The 24470-nt window shown below is 38.7% G+C and overlaps 1 protein-coding gene across 7 annotated transcripts in view; it reads left to right on the forward strand.

Annotated features, from left to right (window-relative positions):
* The window catches only part of NEK10 (NIMA related kinase 10), a 230098-nt gene that overhangs the window by 142094 nt on the left and 63534 nt on the right, over nt 1-24470 (forward strand). For all 7 annotated transcript variants that reach the window (XR_007155710.1, XM_047875604.1, XM_047875605.1 and 4 more), the window contains 4 exons: nt 5113-5326; nt 22272-22455; nt 22563-22649; nt 24353-24407. Coding sequence is in view for 6 of the 7 variants with exons in the window: in XM_047875604.1 (XP_047731560.1) it covers nt 5113-5326; nt 22272-22455; nt 22563-22649; nt 24353-24407 (540 nt within the window). In the remaining variant the exon portion in view is untranslated. The remainder of the gene's footprint in view (nt 1-5112; nt 5327-22271; nt 22456-22562; nt 22650-24352; nt 24408-24470) is intronic.

The raw sequence follows: 24470 nt of genomic DNA on the forward strand, positions 1-24470 counted from the left end.
ATGGCCATTTTAACAATATTTACTCTTTTGATACATGAACACAAAATGTCTTTCCATCTATTTGTGTCTTCTTCAATTTCTTTCAGCAAAGTCTTGTAGTTTTGTTGTATAGATCTTTCACTTCCTTGGTTAAATTTATTACTAAGTATTTTGTTATTTTTGATGCTATTGCAATTTGGATAGTTTTCTTTATTTCTTTTTTTAATGCTTTATCATTAGTATAAAAGAATCCCCACTGGTTTCTGTAAGTTCGTTTTGTAACCTGCCCCTTTCCTGAAATCACTGATTAATTTCAACAGTTTTTTTCGATTGACTCTTTGGGATTTTCTATATGTAAGATGATATCATTTGTAAACAGAGAAAATCTTACTTCTTTCTTCCTGATTTGGGTGTTGTTTGTTTCTTTGCCTTGCCTCATTGCTCTAGTTAGGACTTTTCCAATACTATCCTGAATAGAATGATGAGAGTGGGCAACCTTGCCTTGCTTGTGATCTCAGAGGAAACACTTTCAAGTTTTCTCCAATGAGTATAATGTTACCTGTGGGTTTGTTGTATGTGGACTTTTTAATGTTGAGATATATTCCTTCTATACCCAATCTGCTGAGGATTTTTACCATAAAAGAATGTTATATTTTGACAAATGCTTTTTCTGTGTGTATTGAGATTAAGTAATTTTTTATCTTTCATTTTGCTGATGTGACGAATTACATTTATTGATTTGTATGTGTTGAACTTTCCTTGTATCCCAGGGATAAATCCCTCTTCGCCATGGTGTTTTCTCCTTTTAGTGTATTCTTGAGTTTTGTTTGTTAATATTTTGTTGAGAATCTTTGCACCTATATTCATCGGGGATATTTTTCTATAGTTTTCTCTTCTTGTGGTGTCTTTATCATCTGGTTTGGTATCAAGGTAATGCTGGTTTCTGGATGATCTATCCATTGCTGGTAGTGTGGTCTACTATTATTGCATTGTCTATTTCTCCTTTAAGATCTGATAGTGTTTGCTTACTATATTTTGATGCGAAGATCTTGGGAGAATGTATATTTATTATTGTTATATCTTCTTGGTGTATTGACCCCTTTGTCATTATATAATGACCTTCTTTGTCTCTTGTTATATTTTTTGGCTTAAAGCCTACTATGTCTGATATAAGTATGGTTATATCTGTTTTCCTTTAGTTACCATTTGCTTAGAGTATCAATTTCTACCCCTTCGCTTTGAATCTATGTTTGTCTTTGGAGCTGAGATGAGTCTCCTGAAGGCAGCATTTGGTTGGGTCTTGTTTTTTAATCTATCTAGACATTCGGTGCCTTTTGATTGGTGAGTTCATCCATTTATATTGACAGTGATTATTGGTATATGGAGACTTACTACTACCATTTTGTCTTTTAGTTTCTGGTTGTTTTGTATCTCTATTGTTTCTTTTTCTTTGTGTTTCTGTTTACATTTTAGGTTGGCGACTTGCTATGATAATTTTCTCAGTTTCCCCTTTTTTGCGGTTTTGTGTCTTTGCTCTAGATTTTTGTTTTGTGGTTACCATGAACTTTATGTAAAACGTCTCATAGATAAAACAGTCCATTTTATGCTGATAACAACTAATCTTCATTTGTCTATACAGGTTCTGTCATTTTCCTTCTCCCATTTTTATATTTTTGTTGTCACAAATTACCTCTTTTTATGCTATATGTTTACTACTAAATTGTTGGCATGTACAGGTTTTTTTTTAAATATTTTTATCCTTTAACCTTTATGTTATAGTTTAACACCCTATTCTGAAATAGAAGTACAATTTTGTGTACAATTTTGTGATTCTATTTATCACCTTACTTGAAAATCTGGGTACTTCTGTCTTTTTGTTTAAGGCAGAAGAGCTCCTTTCAACATGTCCTGTAAGGCAGGTCTAGTGGTGGTAGACTCATTCAGCTTTTGTTTGGGAAATCTTTTATTTCTCCTTCATGCCTGAAGGATAACATTGCTGGATAGTTTTCTTGCCTAAGATTTTTATATTTCAATAAATATATGAAGTAATCATTCCATTCTCTTCTGGCCTGTAGATTTTCGGCAGAGAAATCTGCTCATAGTTTAATGGGAGTTATTTTGTAGGTTAGTCTCTTTTTCCTGAGCTGCCTTTAAGATTCTTATCCTTGACTTTTGACAGCTTCACTATAATGTGTCTCAAAGTTTTTTAACATTGAGACAGTAAGGTGATTTATTAGCTTCGTGGACTTTTATGTCTAGTTCTTTCCCCAGCTTTGGGAAGTTCTCAGCTCTTATTTTTTTAACTGCCTCTCTGCCCCCTTCTTCTCTTTTCCTTATGGAATACCCATTATTTTTGATGGCTCTCTTAAAGCAGTCTGATAGCTCTCATAGGATTTCTTCACTTTGTAAAAGTCATTTTAAAAATAGAAGTTCTCTTCTCCTCCATATGAATCATTTCCAGATTCCTACCTTCCAGATCACATATTCTCTCTTCCATCTGATCTGTTGTGTTTACAGTGCTTTGTAATGCATTCTTCATCCCATTTGTCGGGTTGTTCAGCCCCAGAATATCTGTTTGGTCCTTTTTTAGAATTTCAGTCTCCCTCAGTTCTGACACTTTATCCTTGGTTCTACCACCTCCATGAAGTCCGATCCACTCACCCTCAGTTATACGGATGTATGGATCACTCCAGCATCCTGGTGTGCTGTGCAGAAGAAACCTTGTTGGTTTATGGATGCCCTACTGGTTATACATTGAAGGAGAGAGACAAAGGGAACAACTCACACCACCATAGTCCTCAACTCTTTGTTTCTTGAAACACAAAATGAATACAACTGCACATCACATCTTTCTAATTCTTTCCATCTGGTCTCTCGGAGCAGAGCGGGGACAAAGGGGGTGAGGTGAGTAGAACGACCTAGGTTTTTGCTACAACACAATTTTGTTTATTTTATTGGAGAATCACTGAAGCACTTGTTCACTCTTTTTTAAAATTGTTTTTTCATGTTTATTTGTTTATTTTGAGAGAGAGAGAACAGGAAAGGGGCAGACAGAGAGGGAGAGAATCCTAAGTAGTCTGCCTGCTATCAGCGCAGAACCTGATGTGGGGCTCAATCCCCTTGAACAGTGAGATTGTGACCTGAGCTGAAACCAATAGTTAGTTGCTCAACCGACTGAGCTACCCAGGTGCCCCAGCATTTGTTCACTTTTAAGAATTCTCTGAAATATCTAAGCAGGGATGATCTATGACCAATGCTCACTGCCTATGGCTTCATACTCAAAACTGCCCTGCACTTAGTGTTTAAGCCTCTGCATTAAAAGTCATGAGATTCTTAATTTTATCTTTAAATTTATGTTTTGGAAATTAAGTCTGAGGAGGCAAGGGGCATGTATGTTTGAGGCTGGGGAGCCTCAGTTCATAAGTGGTCCCTCCAACTTCCTACTTCTCTGACATAGATTCTCAGCCATCTGCTCCTGATGCCCTGACCCCTACCTGGCCTCCGGCTCCCTGTTCCTGACCCTGTCCCTGTCCCATCGTTGCTACTGTTCTCTACCTGGTGTGGTGATTGGGTGTGTCAACATCCTGTATTCTGCTTTGTGGATGCAGACAAGGAGAGGATTAGGGTGCAGCATGTGCCCTGCTGGCATCTTCGGGTGAGGCAAAAATGAGGCCATCCTTAACCAGGGTGGTAGCATCATGGTGCACTGAGTGGGTGACACAGTGGGGCCTCTTGCCCACCTCCAATTCAGGTATCAAGTACGTCATGTGGGCATGGAGGTTGAAGTCTCTTGAGGGTCTCCTGTCTACCATCATTTAGGACCCTGGACTATGGGAAGGGAGATTGATTTCCTCACTCCCTGCTGGGGCACCACACTTTGATTTTGCACTGGGAACTCCACAAATTATGTAGCTGGCCTTGTCTCTACTATCTCTTGCCTCTCTTTGTTATAAATGCAAAGACCGAACTTTGTTAAATATGAATTCAGCAGATGTGTAAAGTGTCTGTCATAACCAGAGGGCAAGACCACTGCCTTAGCAAGAAATAACACAAAGATTAAGTATGAGATGATAATGTCTTAAAATCTAGTTAAAAGGTGTATATTCTACTCATAATCAAGTCTAAAAGAGTAATTAGCAAATTAACAAGTTAGAGTCTTATTTTGTCTTATGTTGTGAATAATAATAATAAAAATAAAATAGTTCCCCAATATTTCCTGGAGACATCAGTATAGGTGAAAGTTGTATGAACTATAGGTTGCTAAATCAAATACAGATGTGCAAAGTAGGTATTTTTCTCAAAGTCCAAATAAAGTAAAGTTTATTAAGAAAAACATGGCTTCAGTGAAATTAGAGAATTTGAATTAAAATATCATAGTGAGTACCAGAAGTATTTAAAGCATACTAACAATGATCATGATAACTGATTCCGTGGTGTCTTGAATATCCTTGTATTACTGTTTAGCTGTGACATAAATAATACTCTCTTTAATAAGCTGATTGCCATTTCCTACCTCCAAATCACAGAAAATATTAGCATGCAATGTGTCACATTAGCTACTTAAAAAAAATATTACAGACATCTTAAACCTCTGAGTAACTGGATTGCATTTTAGTTTTATGACTTCATGTTTTGTAAGGCTCACACTAATCAAGTTGGGTTGATATTGCTGCTGTACAGCTGGGAAAAGCCAATAAGTTGTGATCCCTTAAAAACCTTCCTTTCGTTTGGTGCATCAGTGTGGTCATCAGGGCCTACATTCTTGGGATCCCTATTTGTTTCACTGAGTGATGACTTGGCAGTGATTATAGAAAATAACCAGTTCACACAGGAGTGGGTGACCGTATCCACCTGTCCTGAGACCTGAGGAACAATTCGTGCTCAGCCTGTAGCCCTTGCCTGTCAGCCCAACTGCAAAGAGAACAGTGCTGCCTCCCTCGGCTTCCCAAACATTCCAAACACCTTTTGAGAAGTCATGGATTCAAAACTATGCTTGATGTCCATCTTATCTCAGGTGTTCTTGGGTGAAGACACCATGGTGGTCACACAGTGGGGTTTAACTTTGACCTCCACACCCCATGGCCTTGGTCCCAACATTGACCAGAGTGCTGTAATTAGCTTATGTTCTCTTAGGTGCCTCACTCCTGATGCAGAAGCCCGCCCAGATATTGTAGAAGTCAGCTCGATGATATCAGATGTCATGATGAAGTATTTAGACAACTTATCTACATCCCAGCTGGCTTTGGAGAAGAAGCTGGAACGGGAACGGAAGCGCACGCAGAGGTACTTTATGGAAGCCAATCGGAATGCTGTCACGTGTCACCAGGAGCTGGCTCTGTTATCTCATGTAAGTGCAGATCTTTCAGTCTCTTCGTGATAAACTCTAATAAGGATGTCTGAAGTTGTTCAGACTTGTCTTACTGGAAGGTTATCTTAAGTTAGGAAAATATTAATTGCTACACACAGCGTTTCACTATTATATAGTTACATATTTGCATCCTTTTCTAGATCTTATACTTATAGTTAAAATAAGTCAATATAAATGATTTTCCAAAGAAATACACCTAATTAGAGGCATCTCTTAGCAATTCTTTAGGTTCATATTACGCTCTTTGTATAGGTAGCAGTGAATGCATGTATTTTATTTCTTTAGCAATCTGATTTGGGGAAGATGGATGAAAATGTTGTGTGTTAGTTCAGAGAAGGAAATAACAATTGCCTTAAAATTTTGTCTTATTAGTGTAATTGCTTTCATTACTGTTTGTGGTGGTAATAATGTTGCCATGCTTCAAATCAGAATATATCCTTTTATCTTTCTTGCCAGTAACCTTTAAATTATTTTGATATTTAAGTTTATTTCTAAGCATAGCTTGAAAAGGGGAAAAGCCACAGATGTCCACATGTGCAAGTGACCAGTGATGCTCTTGTTGCTGTCTCTTGCTTTCCCGTAGTTTTTGTTGCATTGTGACCCATGATCTATCCTTCGCTCGTGCTCTGGGCTTCCCACAAGCAGGGATCTCGTAAGGGACCCTGCAGCCTGGTAGATGTTCTTTCCTTCCCTCTTGGGCAGGAGGCCCAAGAAAAGAGGGTCATAATAACATTCTTGATCAGAGTACTTATTCATTGAATTCCTTTCCAGGACCCTAAAGAACTGTTCTGCCTCAGCTGGGAAAATTATATAAAAAGTTGATTTCCGAGAAGATACAACTGGGTTTCTTTTCTTTTCTTTTCTTTTCTTTTCTTTTCTTTTCTTTTCTTTTCTTTTCCTTTCCTTTCTTTTCCTTTCCTTTCCTTTCCTTTCCTTTCCTTTCCTTTCCTTTCCTTTTTTTTTTTCTGATTTCTTGAATAACAGAGTTCCCATCAAACTACTTTCTATTAAAAGCAAAGCACTAATGTTTGGTGTGTTTGTCTTGACATACTTGGAATCTAGTAGTTGAAGGTTCAATATAGTTTTCTTTTGGGGGGAAAAGCTCATTTTTATTGCCTTGCTGAGTCCAGCTGTAATTTCACAGAACAATCCATGGTGATTATCTAAGGCCTTGGTTTATGTTTAGGAGCATATAACTTGGAGTTATAGCTCTTGCTGAACACAGTTAAATCTTATATACAGTGAGTTAGACCTCACTTTTCTTGTTATTTTACTACCTGACTTTGTAAAAAGTAGGCAACAATGAGAAACACACTATTCTACGGATGTCATGTTGCATTCAGAGTATAGTGTTCCCAGTAAACGAAAATGTGAGAGATTTGGCCATTTCTATATATCTTAAGTATTTGAGGCCTTCTATTAAGTTCTGCACTGCAAAGCTACTTAGCCAATTTCCAGTTGGACATAAAAGAGTCATTTTATATTAGATTCGTGTAGCTGATGTGGGGGTAGGTGGAGTTAGTTTAAAATCTAACAGCAAAAATCCTCTTATCTTTAGCAAAACACCTTGAGAATGACTATTTTATTTATTTACTTTTTCTCCTTGGCTTTTTTTTTTTTCCAAACTCTTAGTGTGGAAAATTTTATACGTTTACTGAAGTAAAGATAGCACTTTGTGTAGCAGCCCTCTAGCTTCAAGAGTTTGCTGCTTTGAGCCAATGACATATTGTCTTCATGCCTACCCCACTGCCCACTCCCTGCGATCCCTAGGTTATTCTGAAACAAACCCAAGACACTGTATCATCTCATCTATCAATATTTCAGTATGTATTTGGAAGGCCATTTTAACTGTAGAAATCTAGCTCTCAGGCCATAACCAGGTTAAACAAAGGGAGTGATCTATTATCGATGAGGGAGTTTTGAGGTTCTAGAGGTTCTGTATGCATCCATAAAGAGGGGGAAAATATTACCTATTGCAGAAGGCACTAGGATCAAATAAGTTAATGTGTTTGAACTATGCAAATTAAAAAGTGGCACAAAATTATATAAAATGAACAGTGATTATGTAAAAAAAAAGTTTTTGATGCAACTTGCTCATTCATTTAGTCCATTAGTACTAAATCTGTGTGTGGTTTTCATGCAGTTAATATATATCTATTGAGCGTGTGCTACTAGCCAGCTTCAATGTCCTCGTGGAGCATTCAGTCTCTTAGGGACTGTGGAGAAGTGCTTTACTTGTAGGCAAAGTTGATATTACTACTTTAAAAAAACCATAAAATATCTTCTCCTTTTGCACTATTTTATGCATATTGATAAGTCTTCATTTCTGGATTGATTGAAGGTTAACTAAAACGAGAAATGCAGCTTTATTAAAGAACTGAGAAGGAAATATGATTATATTTCATCAAAAGACAGCATGCAGCTAATTGGCATTATCCTTGCTAAGTACCAATTGTTATTTTTAAAAAACTTACATCCACACCATTGCTGATGGGAAAATTATAGGTATAGAATTTTATGTCTCTTTTTTTCTTAAGTGTTGTTATAGATTATGATCGTTTCACTTCAAATGTAGTGGAATGCCTCCCAGAGCAGTTAATATCAGTAATATAATTACACAATCCAATGATAAGCAATAGTCAAAGGAAAGAGAAATTAGTGGGTGTGGTAGAACTTCATGAGTTTTCAACACTGATAAGGAGATCCATTATGAATTGCTGGATTTTGCAAATTAGTGGGTAAGCAAACAATTGATGAGAAACATTAAGGGCTCTTATGTCATGGGGTGTATGCTACTTACTTTTCCACACATTAGCTCGTTCTTAATTATGGCAATTTTCATAATAGGCTGGTAAAGACGAGTATTAATATATATTTCAAAAGGACAGAGAAGTCTTCATAATAAAGTCCACCCCTGTGTACTGTGGTTTAGACCCTGTGAAAGAGAAGCAATATTTTCTTTTTGAAGAATAAGCTTTCTAATTTTTAGAATTCAAAATAACAGGTCACAAGGAGAGCACAGGGTCAAGAACAATAAGAATCAAGCAGAGAAAAATGAGGTGTAACTTTTACTTAAATATGTAATAAAAGCTATCGTGCTACAGAGCATACTGTGGCATTGTAGTAGTCAAAATCATGATTGGTGTTTCGGCATTGTGCACAACGTGTTAAACACGCAGAATAGCTGCCCTTTGGGCGTTGTCTTATGTCACAGGCAGAAAAATTGGTTGCAGGCATTTCTAAACAGTGCACTGCTTAGATCTTCACCAGCAAATGCGAGGATGAGGGTTAAAACCCAGCCTACAATAATCTGGATAATCAATAGAAAATTTCAGTTTCACTCAGATTATTGGGATTTTGTGGCTACAGCTTTAGACTAATGTTAACATTGGTAAATAAAGTGTATTTCTATGTGTACAAGTGGAGCAGAGCTGAACGTACCAGGGGGACAGAAGGGTAATCATGAAAGAAACATGTTTTTAAAGGGTAAGTTTTGCAGGGATTCACCACTCTCTTCCAGTGATATTTGTCAGGTACTTTTATCTTCATGATCTCTGTTTTATAGCTAAACAATTTTTTTACTAGTATGGTAAGTTCATTCAGTCTGGATAACTATTTTCGTATTCATAAACGCAACAGGGAACAATACAAAAAGAGAAAAATTGAAAGTGCTTACAGTTTATAATTAATAATAGAAGAACATGGGGTCCCCAGGTGGCTCAGTTGGTTAAGCGTCTGACTTCAGCTCAGGTCATGATCTCACGGTTCATGGGTTTGAGCCCAGCATTGGGCTCTGTGCTGACAGCTCAGAGCCTGAAGCCTGCTCCGGATTCTGTGTCTCCCTCTCTCTCTGCCCCTCCCCTGCTTGTGTTCTCTCTCTCTCTCTCTCTCTCTCTCTCTCTCTCTCTCTCTCTCAAAAATAAATAAATAAACTTTTTAAAAAATTTAACAAAACAGTGGAAGAACAAAGATCTGTTGAATGTCTTCTGAATGTAAGACATTGTGCTTGGTACTGTGAAGGTTATAAATAATTATAAGGAGTGGTCCCCGTTGTGAAATGACTTATACGGTCTACCTGGGAAGCCAAGACACATATACAACTTGGGTAAATATCAAATGGAGGAAATTTGGGTAAATATCAAATGAGATCTATGGCTGATATAGTTCAGGGAGACTCCAAAGCAAGCAGGGTAAGTTTGGGCCTTGAAAAGTAGGTAAGAAGTCACTCCTGGATGGAAAAGAATAGCAAAAGTACATGAACTCCGGATATACCAGCTTGGTTTACTTAGGACTACTAATCACATTTTAGAAATGGTATTTGTTTTTAGTATTTTTTTTTCATTTTTTTTTAACATTTATTTATTTTTGAGACAGACAGAGACAGCATGAGTGAGGGAGGGGCAGACAGAGAGGGAGACACAGAATCTGAAACAGGCTCCAGGCTCCGAGTTGTAAGCACAGAGTCCGACATGGGGCTCAAACTCAAGGACCATGAGGTCATGACCTGAGCTGAAGTCAGAGGCCCAACCGACTGAGCCACCCAAGTGCCCCTTTAGTATTTTTTAGTGTTTATTTTTGAGAGAGAGGGAAAGACCATGAGACAGGGAAGGACAGAGAGCAAGGGAGACACAGAATCTGAAGCAGGCTCCAGGCTCTGAGCTGTCAGCACAGAGTCTGATGTGGGGCTGAAACTCACCAACAATGAGATCATGATCTGAGCCAAAGTCCGATACTTAACCGACTGAGCTACCGAGGTGCCCCAGAAATAGAACTGTTTTATGCTAGAAAAGAGAAACCAAGGGGCGCCTGGGTGGCGCAGCCGGTTAAGCGTCCGACTTCAGCCAGGTCACGATCTCGCGGTCCGTGAGTTCGAGCCCCGCGTCAGGCTCTGGGCTGATGGCTCAGAGCCTGGAGCCTGTTTCCGATTCTGTATCTCCCTCTCTCTCTGCCCCTCCCCCTCTCTCTGCCCCTCCCCCGTTCATGCTCTGTCTCTCTCTGTCCCAAAAAATAAATAAACGTTGAAAAAAAAAAAAAAAAAAAAGAAAAGAAAAGAGAAACCAAGAGAAGAGGCTTGCCCAAGGTCACCAAGCTAGTGTGCCAGTTTGTCCTAGCACTGAAAGTTGGATCTCCTGATTTATAGTGCATATTTTGATATGTATACTTTGCAAAGTCTGGGAAAGCAAACTGGTGCTAAATGGCAGCAGTTTGTGAATACCTAGTCATGATGTTTGAATTTAATCCTGGTTAGTATGGACGAAAGCCTTGAATTTCTCCAGAATAACTGACAACAAATTATCAAACTGAGGGCTAATTCTTCCTTCTTGTTCATAACTCCTTCTTGAGCTTTTTTTTTTTCTTCCTGTGGTTTCAACAACACTCCTCTGTCCTGGTTTCCATCCTACATCTCTGAATACTCTTTCTTATTATATCTCCCTGGACTCTTAAATTTTTATGTTCTGCTTCTCTTCTTGCTCTTCCCTTAAGTGAGTTTTATCCAGTTCCATGGTTTTCCATTTCAGATGAATTTGGGTAAAAATTACACAAAATGGGAACTTTATTTTCTATAATATGTATTATTTTGGCATAATACATATATAATAATAATATATATAACATATATATATTATTTCTGCCAGTGGCAGAAAATGGTGGATATGACCATTGTCACATGTATCAACTGCTTTTGTCTAAAAGTTTGTCTCCCATTTCAAGGGTTCTCCTCACCATTTCCTCCTCCCAAGATGGCAGCTGGGTACAGGAGACTGCTCAGGCATCCTCACACCAATGGGAGGGGGCTCTGCATGTTGCCTTCTTCTTTTGGTCTCTTTGACTTTAGATGAGGTGAGCCTATCTCTAGAGCTTTGGGGGACCTACCGTGGCATCCCTGATTTGAACTGTTTTCTCTGTGCTCCTCTCCATGCAGTGATAACCTGGTGGACTCACCGGAAGCTCCACATCCATTTTCCACGTTCCCGTTGTGGTGCCTGGGAGCTTTGGATTCGCACCTCTGCCAGGCATAGTCCATGGGGAACTGAGAGTAAAGGGACATAGTATCAGTCCCATCTTCTCTTTTCTTTCCTACTCCTTTATCCCAGGTGCCAGTCATTCCATTATTCATTCAACAAATATTTATTGATTGCCTATTAGTGTCAGATAATATTCTAGGGGTGGGGGATACCACAGTGAACACAGGGTATCTACCCTCATGGGCCTTCCACTAAATGCCCTTATCAACTACATAGTATATAGCGTTATGATGATCATGAAGCTTCTCTGAAGCTTCTAGTCTTTTCTGGCTGAACCTGAATTGCCCCCTCACTCCCTCTGCTCTACTCCCAATGTTCACTCCTGCTAGAAAGGATGTGAGGAGGAAAAACATGGATTCTTGAACCTGATTTATCTTCTATCCTCCCATCTGGCTCCTTTTTTTGAGCTTCAGAAAGACTTCCCTGTTTCCCATCCACACTGCCAGAAACTGCCCTTCCACCATGACCTTCTCTTTCCCCACGTGTTCTTCATTTAGGCCTTTCCTTGGATTTGTAAGCCGCAGCCTCATGGTCTGGTCTCCATAGTATAAGGGCTCTGGGAGAAAAAGTACACAATATATTCTAAGAAGGCGAAATACATTGGATGTGTTTTACAACATAACTTCCACATCCATTTTCTGAAGACCTCCAAAACTGTGTGCCTGATCATACCCTTTCCTACATGACAGACATAGATTTTGGGCTGGACATTTACCCTTGTGTCTAATAAGTACCTTATGCTGAGCCATTCTCACAGTGAATGGAATCTCTTTCTTTAACCCAGTCATGTTCTCCACTTCATCACCTTAACTGAAACCTGAACATTTTCTTCAACTCACTCTCCCTCAAATCCTACATCCATTTTATTAGCAGTCTTTTACCAAATCTATTTCTGAAATGTCTGACAATTCCATCTTATCCTTACAATTCTCATTCTCATTATCTCACATAGGGTGAGATATCCAGCTTTCTTGCCTCTACTGTCTTCCTCATCCCTAGCAGTGATTCAGTATATCACCTCTGTACTGTCTACAGGAGGTCATCAGGAGAGCCATTTTGTTTATCACAATGATGTTGACCGCTACTGGTACTTAAGGGGAAGCAGCCAGGGATGCTAATATTATGTCGGATACAGAACAGTCCTACGCACAGTGTATGAAGCAGAACGAGTAGGAGATACATGTGAAGAGATTTATTGCAAGGAATTATACAATTGTGGGGGCTGACTAGGTAAGTCCATAATCCACAGGGTAGGCTGGCAGGAAGGGCAAGTTGAAACTCTTGGACATGGACTGAAACTGCTGTCCACAGAGAGAATTTCTTTTTCATCGCAAAGAAGCCTCAGTTTTGAAGACCTTCCAAATTATTGAATCCATTCTACTCAAGTTATCTAGAATCATCTCCCTCCCTTAACCATCCTCTATGTATCTACCAAGATGATCTTTCAAAAATCACACTTGGTCTTGATAAATTATCTCATGCTTAAGATGAGTCAATGTTCCTAGGGTGCCTGGGTGGTTCAGTGGGTTAAGCATCTGAGTTTGGCTCAGATCATGATCTCACAGTTCATGAGTTCGAGTCCTGCATTGAGCTCTGTGCTGACAGCTCAGAGCCTGGAGCCTGCTTCGGATTCTGTGCCTCCCTCTCCCTGTGCCCCTCCCTCACCCACACTGACTATCTCTCAAAAATGAATAAACATTAAAAAAAAATAAAAAAGATGAGTAAATGTTCCTGTAGTGAGTCCTAGAAATTTACTCTAAACTTTCGGTGAATTACAAAAGATTTATGTGATCGTCTCATATTGTCAAACTGCTGACATATGGCACACATAATTATTGTACTAAATTCCATCTACCTTGTGCAGGGAAACAGCTAGTAGAGTGCTTGTCAGCATAGACTAATTTCTAAATCCACAGTCCCTTCATAATTTCACTTCTTTACTCTGGGATTCTTATTGTAGCTTTCTAATACAATATCTAATACAATATTATTGTATCTAATACAGTATCTAATACAATAATAATAAAATATTAGCAAATTTTATCAAGAGGCATTGGATATTTATCTTAAATTCTCAAATATCTTTAAAGTTGACCACTTGAGAATTGAACAGATACGCGAGCACCCGATTCTCATTTTCGTAGTGCAAATTTCAAAAACCGTTGTGCTATTTATTTATCTGAGTTGTTTTATTTTTATTATACCATATGTCATTTACAATTGCTGAGTACGCCACGAAAGGCGTGTGTCTGCAATCCTCTGCTAAGAGATTAAATTAAGCCATGTAGAAAATGATGTATTTTAAAAGGACAATATTTTTGTGAACATCTTTGCTTTTATTGTCTGGTTAATTGTTGGCTGAATTTCCCCCAAGGCTGTGAAAAGGCAACAAATAATGATGCAGTGAAAGAACTATCGGGAAAAATCATGACTTGTTTTGGAAATGTTCTATACTTGTTACGGGTTAAAAAAATAAAGCAATGCCTTTTAGGCTCCCAGACAAATATACACACAATTCTTACATCCACACCATAACTCCCCCCTTGTTTATTGAGATATAATTTACATATAGTATAATTTACACTTAGTTTAATGACTTTTGACCCAAGGTCGACTTGCACCTGAAACCAGACTCGCAACATTTACATCCCCTCAGAAATTTCCTTCATGCCCCTTGCCGTGCTGTTCCCTGCCCATGGACAGACTGCCATGATTTCTGACACTATGGATTACTTTTGCCTATCGTGTGACTTCATATAAATCGCAGAGTATGTACGCTTTAGCATCTGGTTTCTTTCACATGACCTAATGTCTGTGAGATTCATCCATGATGCTGTGTTTGGCAGTTATTTATGTTGCTGGAAAGTATTATGTTGTATGAATGTATCATATTTTGTTCTCCTGTTGATGAACACCACGTCGTTTCCAGATTTGGGGTTTTATATAAGACGGCTCTGAATTTTCTTATATAAGTCTTCTTACGGAGATACTTTCATTTCTCTTCGACAAATACCTAGGAGTAGAATTTCCGGGTCATAAGGTAGATGTATGTTTAACTTTAAAAGAAACTACTAAGCAGTTTTCCAAAATTGTACTAGTTAGCATTTTTAGAAGTAATATATGAGGTTTGCTCACCTGTTCCACATTCTTGTATACATTTGGTATTGTCAGTCTTTTAGATTTTAGCCATTGTGTTGGGAATAAAAGGGTACCTCTGTGTGGTTTTAGGTTGCATTTTCTTGATAGCCAAGGCTGTTGAACACTTTTACATTTCCTTATTGATCAATTATATATCTGTGTGTGTGTGTGTGTGTGTGTGTGTGTGTGTGTGAAGTATCTGTTCGAATCTTTGGCCATTATTTTACTGAAGGTCTGTTTTGTTGACTTTAGGAGTTCTTTAAATAGTCTATATATGACTATGTATTGTATGTATGTATGTATGTATATGTATTGCAAATGTTTTACCTAATCTATGACTTGACTATTTTAATGATATTTTTTTGATGAGCAGAAATTTTGTTAAATTTTAATTTTGTTCAAGTCCCGTTTACTCATTTAGTTTTTCATTGTTGTTAGTGCTTTTTGCATCCTGTTAAAGAAATTGTGGCCTCTCCGAAGATTGCAAAAATAGGCTGTTTTTTTTGTTTTTTAAATTCTTTCTGGTTATAGATTTTATGTTTAGGTCCATGATCCATTTTGATTTAACTTCATGCAAAGAATAATGAAGAGATTGAAATTTATTTTTTTTCCTTATGGGTGCCCAGTTTCCCCAGCATCATTTCTTAAAATGCCTAATCCTTCCTCACTGACTTTACTACATGTCTTTTTTGAAAATCATTTGACACTATATATGTGGATTTATTTCTGAACTCTGTTCTGTTGCATTAATCTGTGTATCTGTTCTTCAGCCAATACAACACAGTCATGATTATTTTGGCTTTTTAAGAAGTCTGGAAATTAGGTCGTATAAGTGCTCCAATTTAGCTCTTCTTTGTCAAATTTGATTTGGCCATTCTAGATCTGTTATATTTACTTATTAATTTTAGAATCAGTTTGTCAATTTCTTCAAAAAAATAATGTTGCTATTTTGTTTTCCTTTAGAATTATTTTATTAAATCATAAATGTACAACAGCTTCTTAACTCTACACATGCACTTAAATTTTTTTTAAAGAAAAACATTATGTCTTATTACACCATGATCCTGGCTAATAGCTTTTGAAACTTTGAGGAAAATCTTTAAAAAGGTTTCACATGTTACCTGAAACCCACAAGTTTAACATTATCAGAGAAGGAATGCTTCTACACTTACAAAACCACTAGAAAGACATAACAATTGAAAAGCTCAGAAACTGTCCCGAAAGCATTTTTTCCCCAACTCCTTCCTCCATAGCCAGGTAAAGTTATTAAATTATCCAGCACATTCACAAAATGGCTCTCTGCATCTGCTCTGCTATCTTCTGCTATATCACTGCAGATTTATGCATGACTTAGATAAGAGTTTCCTTAACGTTATTATTTTGACAGCCTGAAACTGTTCCATTACCTCTGGGCTCTCATCCTCTCCTATTTACACAACGAAGCCCAATATCAGCTTCTCCCTCCATATCCCCACTTCCTCTACTGCCTCCAGGCCCAGAGTTTCCTCCACCCTATGGTCCCCCCATGTTCCTGCCAACACCACAGTTTCCACTTTTCATGGGACCACGGTTAGAAAGTTGCTGGTTATAATTTCCAAAATCATTGTAATTTCCATTTCCGTAATTTCCTCCTCCACGCTTGTCATAATCACCTCCGTAGCCACCCCTCCCCTGCCGGCTGCCATATCCAGGTCCTCCACCACCACTTCCTTCTCTTCCTCCTCTATAACCAGAGCTGTCTCCAAAATTGCCATGTCCAGTCCCTCCTCTACACTCCTTATTTAAAAAAAAAATTTTTTTTTCAACGTTTATTTATTTTCGGGACAGAGAGAGACAGAGCATGAACGGGGGAGGGGCAGAGAGAGAGGGAGACACAGAATCGGAAACAGGCTCCAGGCTCTGAGCCATCAGCCCAGAGCCTGACGCAGGGCTCGAACTCACGGACCGCGAGATCGTGACCTGAGCTGAAGTCGGACGCTTAACCGACTGCGCCACCCAGGCGCCCCCTCTACACTCCTTATTAATGCTGCTCTTTTCATTTCTACTTTCTGTTTTAATATGGGGAAGAGTTTTGCAGTACTTTGAAGAATCGGTCTTTTATTTCATTTGTTTATCAAAATTTATTGAGCATCTATTCTCCTCTGGGGAATATTCTAGCCTGGTGTTTTATCAGTAAGCAGAATAGTCAAAGAACTCCATCTTTGTAGTAAAGAAAGACAAATAATAAATAAATTAATATACATTTAAGTACTATGGACAAAAATGTGAGAAGTCAAAGTGATAGTGATTGGTAGATGTGCGAAGATAGGCTATTTTATTTTTTTTTTTTAATTTTTTTTTTCAACGTTTATTTATTTTTGGGACAGAGAGAGACAGAGCATGAACGGGGGAGGGGCAGAGAGAGAGGGAGACACAGAATCCGAAACAGGCTCCAGGCTCTGAGCCATCAGCCCAGAGCCCGACGCGGGGCTCGAACTCACGGACTGCGAGATCGTGACCTGGCTGAAGTCGGACGCTTAACCGACTGCGCCACCCAGGCGCCCCATGACAGGCTATTTTAAATAGGGATGTCAGGAAAAGGCTCTATAACTACATGACGTTTGAGCAGAAACCTGAATACATTAGAAGGGTGAACTTTGCAAATATCTGGAGGCACAACATTGATGTCAGAGGGAACAGCAAATCCAAATATTTGGAGGTGGGGCATACCTGCCAAATTCAAGGGGCAAGCAAAGAGGTCTGTGTGGCTGGAATTGAGTGAAGCAGGGGGTGAGAGGAGGAGATAAGGCTGGTGTGGTCCATGGTATAGACTTGAAAGATGTGCGTTTTGAGCAAAGGGTGACATAGTGTTTTAAAATGATATAGCTGTTGCTGTGTACCAATTGACTACTGAAAGCTAAGAACGGAAGCAGGGAGATTGGTAACAGATGATGGTGATTCTTCTCCTTGATTTTTAACTCTTTGTTTACTGGCACTTAATCAGTTTGGTATTTTGATGTCAGGTACTAAGTGTGTGCTTTGACAAGAGGTAGACATTTCTTTGTGTAATTCCGTATTAAAAATGAAATGGTAAGTAGAATTCTAATTTGTGTGGTTTACTCATACTGATACCGCCCATGTCTAATTCCATACTGTGTTCATGCCATAAGCAGTGCTGCTTTTCAACCGCATTTCTCGTTTTTGAGCAATCCAAATTAGAATGTCTTAAAACTTGACCACTTGATGATTCTCTGTGCATGACTTCTTCTATATGTCAAATGGAATTACCTGCTTTTGGCCTCCTTTGAAATGATTTCAGAAGTTTTCACACACACATTCAGTTCTTTTCCTTTGGTAATGTGCAGTTTTGAAACAAAAGGGTGGTCAGTAAATGTTGATGTAGACTAAATATTCTGTATTTTTAATAAGGGGTGCCTTCAGACTATAGCACTATTCTTCTCTTCTTCCTTATTCATAGTATTACTTCTAGACAACCTGTCTTTGAATTAGGAAACACAGAGAACCTATTACTGATACTAGATTAATTATGGGGTGGCAGTGAAACTTTATCAAGCATGGTAAATTTGATAGTGGAACTTTATACTGAATTGTTATAATTAATTCATTCTCTAATTTACTTATTTTGGTGATAGTTCGTTAGTATGTTCTTGTGCTCTTAAGAAGTTCTAATTAAGAGAGTGTCATGACAATAGTAGGATCATAATTATATGCATTTAATTATATTAAAGCCAAACATTCAGCTTTGTATATTTTTAAGAAGTCCAAAATAAAAAATAATTAATATCCGAACTTGAAGATAATATTTTTCCTTTATTATATAATATTTGTAAATTTAGTTATTTCCAGCACCTTACACACCGGTTTTTCTGGTTTAATTTGAACGTATTGCTCTTCTACTTGATATGTGGAACACAAGAGCAGGGAAATACTTCAGGATTTCATAAACAAAATAGACAGGGGTATCCACCAAACAACTTTGAAGCTAAAAGATCCTCAGCTGCCGTAGGAAGGGACCAGGCTCCAAGCTTGCTCCTGTAGCCCACCTCTCCGTGATGGCAAAACCAAGTGTCCCAGAGTGAGGTCCTGGACAGGCGCCTCTCACCACACCTGCTGAAGTGGCCAGTCCACTCAGCTATGGCCTGGGTCTGTGTGGCCCCTTCAGCCCTCTCGATCACACTGGCTGATTTTTTTAATACTTTGAAATTAAGGGACAGAACTTATGCGCAATAATATGCGGTAATGATCTGTCTCCTATTTGGACTTTTCTTTGTGCCATCATCCATGAAAAGCATAGAACGTGGTTTGCCATTAAAAAGAGATCACCTCTGCCAGGTGAATTGCTGTCAAGCCGTGGGTAGCCCTGAACTTATGTGTCTAAGGTCATGGTTATTACCTAAACAAATAGGAGAATCTAGGCAAAGACATAGCTCAAATAGAGTGACTATTTTAGAACAAAAGAAATAGTACATTCTTTATCGTGCTAAAGTAAAGCATCTATAGGATATAGTTAGTGTTATGTTTTATATTTATTTCTTGCTTTTCTCTCTCCTTAGAAAACATTCTGGGTAATTTAAAAAATTGCACTAGTTTTAATAAAATAGCTCTCTTAATTCTTTCCCTACTGTTGCAGTTAATTTAGGCAATGTCAGGCTGTTACTGTTAGAACTGCTATTCAACTGAAAATGTATTATAATGTGCTGCACACATAAAAAATTACATTATAATGAGCAAAACCGAGCTAAACATAATTGTGCCTATAACAGCACTGTGACAGGAAGTGTCTGCAGTAATGGTGATGATTTCCATATCAGTGATAATTTTATTGTCTCATTTGCATTGTCTTCTTCTTGCTGCCATATTGATGCACAGAATGTGTCCATCCGTTCCTGGGAGATATGTAGATGCCAAAAAAATGTAGTTAACTCCCTCTTCTATTCCTAGAAAAATCTTAAGTAATCAAAAAGTAAAAAAGATGACAGCAGCCAAATTGCATCCCCCACGGCTGCACCTCCCTGCTCCCCTCAGCTCCCTATAATAGGTTTATGTACTTGCTGGAGGCAATTTCCAAAAACATCTTAATGGCCTCAACTCTCAGGTTAAAAACAGTTAACCATTTCTGCCTTTAGCCAGGGCCTGCTGGGTTACAGAGGAGCCGGATTGTCATTGCCGGGCCAGCCATCTCTAATACAGATGAATCGAGCTTTACAACTTCTCAAACATGCAAAGGGGAAAAAGGAAAGGAAGCATTCACTCTTATTCATTGGTGTATCACCAGATAGTCTCTTCAGCTCTTAGAGAAACAGCACGATGGATTATGACCCAGGATTCTGGATAAACGGGCAAGATAAACAAAAACAAAAAAAACCCAACAAACAAATAGAAAACAAACACAGATGTTACAAAACCTACTTATCATGTAGGGGAGTTCACCTTCTTCCCTGGCCCTTTTCTCCCTTCTGTCTCAATACAGCAACTACTTATTAAGCATTTGCTATGTGTAAAGCATCGTGCAAGGCATGGAGGGATTCAAAAAGGACTAAAATAGCCTCCAGTTCTTCAAGGGGTGAGTTGGCAATGAGTTGGGTACTCAAATATTCACAAGGAAAAAGTCTGGAAATCACATTTGGGAAAATGTGTCTACAGTGACGTATCTTTTATGTCAAGTTCAAGAACTATATAGATTTTTTTGAAGCAAAACTGCTGCAGGAGATTACAGAAACAGAGGGTTTTTTCAAACTAAAACAAACTATACATTCTACATTGCTTTATCGCTTTATTGCTTCCCCTCTTACAGAGTTTGAAAAAGCATCTCTCTCAGTATGTGAATTCCCCTTTTTCAGAAGTTAAGCAAACACCCAATTACTTATGGATGCAATTTTACTGGTTGCAAATGACTTGATTTGCAAGCCGTCTGGTTCCTGGTTCTTTGGTATTGGTTACAAGTCAAAACTCCTCAAGTCTGGGATACCTGTGTCAGAACTCACAGCTTCTCTTCACTCTTCATTTGTCCGAAGAAAAAATGTCTTCCTTTGATGTCTCCTCCATGCCTGTTCTAAAAAGAAACAAAGCCTTTGCTGAAGTTTTGCCAGTTTTCAAGATATATGAATTCCGACATCTAATTGCATCAATGCAATAGAGTTTTGTCAACTCAAAAATTATCTCTCTCTTTATTTTTTAAACATTGATAGCAACTGTTGCATCTTGGGTGTAGGGTCCCTACAGGGTCGTAAGTACAGTTGTGGGCTTTAGAATAGGGCAGTAAATGATTTTGAATAAAAAGTCATAAGGATGTGAAAGCCCTAAATTTATTTCTGTGTACATTTCTGACTTCACTTGAAGATGTTGGAGGAAGAAGGATCTGTGGGTTGGGACAGAAAAAGGAGGAAGACACGGAAGGGGTTGAGTGAGTTCGGAAGGAAAGTTGTGAGCCTTAGAAGGAGCTCCTGAATTTGGTGTCCGGGCTGAGCTTCAGCAGCGCTGAGGCTGGCATTGGAAGCACCTTACGAGTCTTAAGCATGGGGAAGATTTCTGAGAACACATGAGCAATCCAAAGGGTGTCCGAAGCATTTTTCATTTTAGGTTCTAAGGTAGTAGACAGGAGTAGACCCAAAAAACAGGAAGGAACAATGCTGAGTCACAAAGCAGTTACTGGATGGAGGACTCGACAAAGAAAATGAAAATGCTTCAACTGCACATTAGCTCCAACAGAGCAAGAAAGATCTCCAAGCATCTTGGTGGAAGCTTGAGGAAAGTACCGTGAAAAAACTCTTAGGAAAAAGAGATAACATTGATGGGACAGTTTGCATTGCACAAAATGTCTTTGCTATTCTTTTCATGTTTTGTCTTCTTTAGGGAACAGAAACACGCGAGAGCTTTCGGAGGCAGACTTCTAACACCCGTCGCTCATATGGTCTTAGATTTTCTTTACCTTCAATTCTGTCACCATGGAGTTTAGAAATTTGCCTCTGGTGGCTGTGGGTGTCAATTCAGTTTCAGAAAGAGTATCCAAAACAAAACAAAACAAAAGTAAACCCTTGGACCTGTCTCGAGCAAGCGTTGGTCACCACTGGAGCCTGTGCTGGTCTCTGTACCTTTCAGAGGATGGCGCCTTTCTCTCTCCATGGCCTGGTGGCATCCACTACTGCTGCAGAGTTTCCTGAAATTTGAAAAAACTAAGTCCTACTCACCCACTGTGGTGCTGAGATTGGGTAGCATTGTTGTACTTTACTAAGTATAGCCGGCACGTGAGCTCACATTAATTTCAGGTATAAGACACAGTACGGGATAGTGTAGTATACACCCGCAATTCCCTACCTTATGCTTTGCTCACCACAAGCGTGGCTACCACATGTCATGATCCAGTGCTATGACAACACCATTGACTGTTCTCCTTATGCTGTACCTTTTATTCCCATGTTTGTTTGAGAGGGCAAATGTTATTAAGGTGACAGTAATTTCCGCTTAACTGATACGTATCTTTCCCTTAGCGCTGCATTTTCTTTTGCCGCATCGCACAGACCTTTGTCATTGAGCATCTTGGCACCTCTGTTCTTGTCTGTCCTGTGGTAGCCTGCAGGGATGCATTTTTTTATAGAGAGGGACTAAGTGAACTCAGCCACAAAGGCGCAGATGGAATAACCGGTGGTACGTTAGCACAAATATATATGCTTAGCACGCATTTTTAATGTATGTTCTAATAAGCATTGGGTCCTAGCGGAGGAAGGAAGAAAAGACAGGTGTGCATTGAATTTCCCTTGCAGGACACCTTTGAGAAGGCAAGCTTGAGTAGCAGTAGCAGTGGAGGCACCAGCCTGAAGAGCGAACTTTCAGAAAGCGCAGACCTGCCCCCCGAGGGCTTCCAGGCCCCCTGCGGTAAGGATGAAGACAGGGCCTGTGATGAAATCCTGTCCGAGGAGACCTTCAACTTGGAAAATATTGACAAAGGTATTTCTAGTGAAGTGGTGGCCACGTGAATGCGCTCTTCAATGTTGTCTGTTTCAACGCTCATTTGCTCTCTTTCTTTGTTCTGTTACTCTTCTGTTCATGTGCAGACATGTACTCAGAGCTAGATGAGGAATTGGACATTTCGGACAACTCCAGCAGCTCCAGTTCGAGCCCTGTGAAAGAATCTACATTCAGTAAGTTTTCTTTGCCGGCTTGTGGGGTTCCGGTAGGTTGCGGTTTGGGAATCACGCTTGGGAGTCGGGTGACCGCCATCATAAGCGTAACGCAGCGGTTTATATTCTAGGTGCAGTGCTAATTAGGACAGGTTTGTCTAGCCTTCTGGCAGGCCCAGAGGCCAATTGGCACTGTGGTCTGCTGTTGCCTTAGCTGTCAAACGAATAGTTAGTTTTATTATTTCTACCGGCAAATACAGCTTGTAACTGCGGAGTGGAGATAACTAATTTGGAGAAACACTAAATAACCACAGGAATAATGGAAGTGACCTCTTGTGAATCTGTTCTCTAAGGGTTAGAGACCTGGAGAAGAAGTTAGTCTTGGAGTAGACTAAGTTTTGTATGATTTTATTTATGTTATGTAAGGGATAGATTATAATTTCAAACACTAAAGTAGAATAAATATTTTAATTGTTTAGTACTATGAAAAATATGTTATATAAATTCAGTCCATATGTTAATTTTGCCTCTTACTTTAAAACAGTAAAGTAAATAGTCTGGGGTATGGGGTATGGAAAAAAAAAGAAAAGATATATTTGGATAAAATTTTTAAGGAAAGATAGGATTCAATTCATTCAACAAATCTGAAACTGAAAGAAAAGAGAAGTTAAAATAGAATATGGAGAGGAAAGAATAATTCTTTTAAAAGTGTAAGTTGAAGGCATATTAATTAGGGTAGAAATATTTTGAATTTTTTTAATGTTTATTTATTTTTGAGAGAGAGAGAGAGACAAAGTGTGAGCAGGGGAGGGGCAGAGAGAGAGGGAGACACAGAATCTGAAGCAGGCTCCAGGCTCTGAGCTGTCAACACAAAGCCTAACGCGAGGCTCGAACTCATGAACTGTGAGATCATGACCTGAGCTGAAGTCAGACTCTCAACCGACTGAGCCACCCAGGCATTCCAGGATAGAAATATTTTGAAATAAAGTTAGTATAAATAAATTTCTCTCATTAAGGAGTATACTATGAAAATCTCAAAAGAAGGTTTAAAATAATCTCCCTAAGGATCAAAGTTAAACCCTAAGGATTGAGCTTCATTTTTTTTTTTGTTTCTTTCCGAATTTAATTGTCCATCAAAATAGTGACTACGTGTTCCAGATTTTCTGGAATGATCTCAGTTTCCAACATTGATTTTTCCCTGCAAATTCCTGCCTGCTAGATATAATATCCTGATATGTGATTGGGAAAACATGAATGTTATACAGGAAAAATATTCATATGTAGCAAATTCTAGAAGAAGTTAATTACTGGCTGTTTGGAGATGAATTCAGTTTTTTATATTTTGGGTAGCAACAGTGGTCAGTGGGGAAGCAAGGAGGAAAAGTTGAACATTTAAACTTGCATGTGGCAACTTGTAGCTGTCTTGGCAAGGGCTTTAGGATAATTATGACATGGATATTTTATTTTCCTTTATTAGCTATTAGTAACAGAGTTGCCTTTTTAGTACCTTTTCTTTGGAAAAAGGACCTTACACAATCCCAGAAGTAAACAGTAATTCGAAACATTATATTTCAGCTGATGCTTTTATAAATGATGACCATCTTTAGAGTATGTAAAATTGCTCATATTATAGGATGGAGCATTTTTTTAAATTCATAAATAGGTAAATAAATAAAAGGTTTGTAGAGGGAAAATATAAAGATATTTTTATGTTCTTGTTCCAGGCATTTTAAAGAGAAGTTTTAGTGCCTCGGGAGGAGAAAGACAATCCCAAACAAGGTACGTACGCATTGAACTCCCAGAACTCTGCAGAGCTGAGTTATTGGTGGCTAAAGTGAAACC

Source organism: Prionailurus viverrinus, chromosome C2 (genome assembly GCF_022837055.1).
Source record: "Prionailurus viverrinus isolate Anna chromosome C2, UM_Priviv_1.0, whole genome shotgun sequence".
Classification (NCBI taxonomy): Eukaryota; Metazoa; Chordata; class Mammalia; order Carnivora; family Felidae; genus Prionailurus; species Prionailurus viverrinus.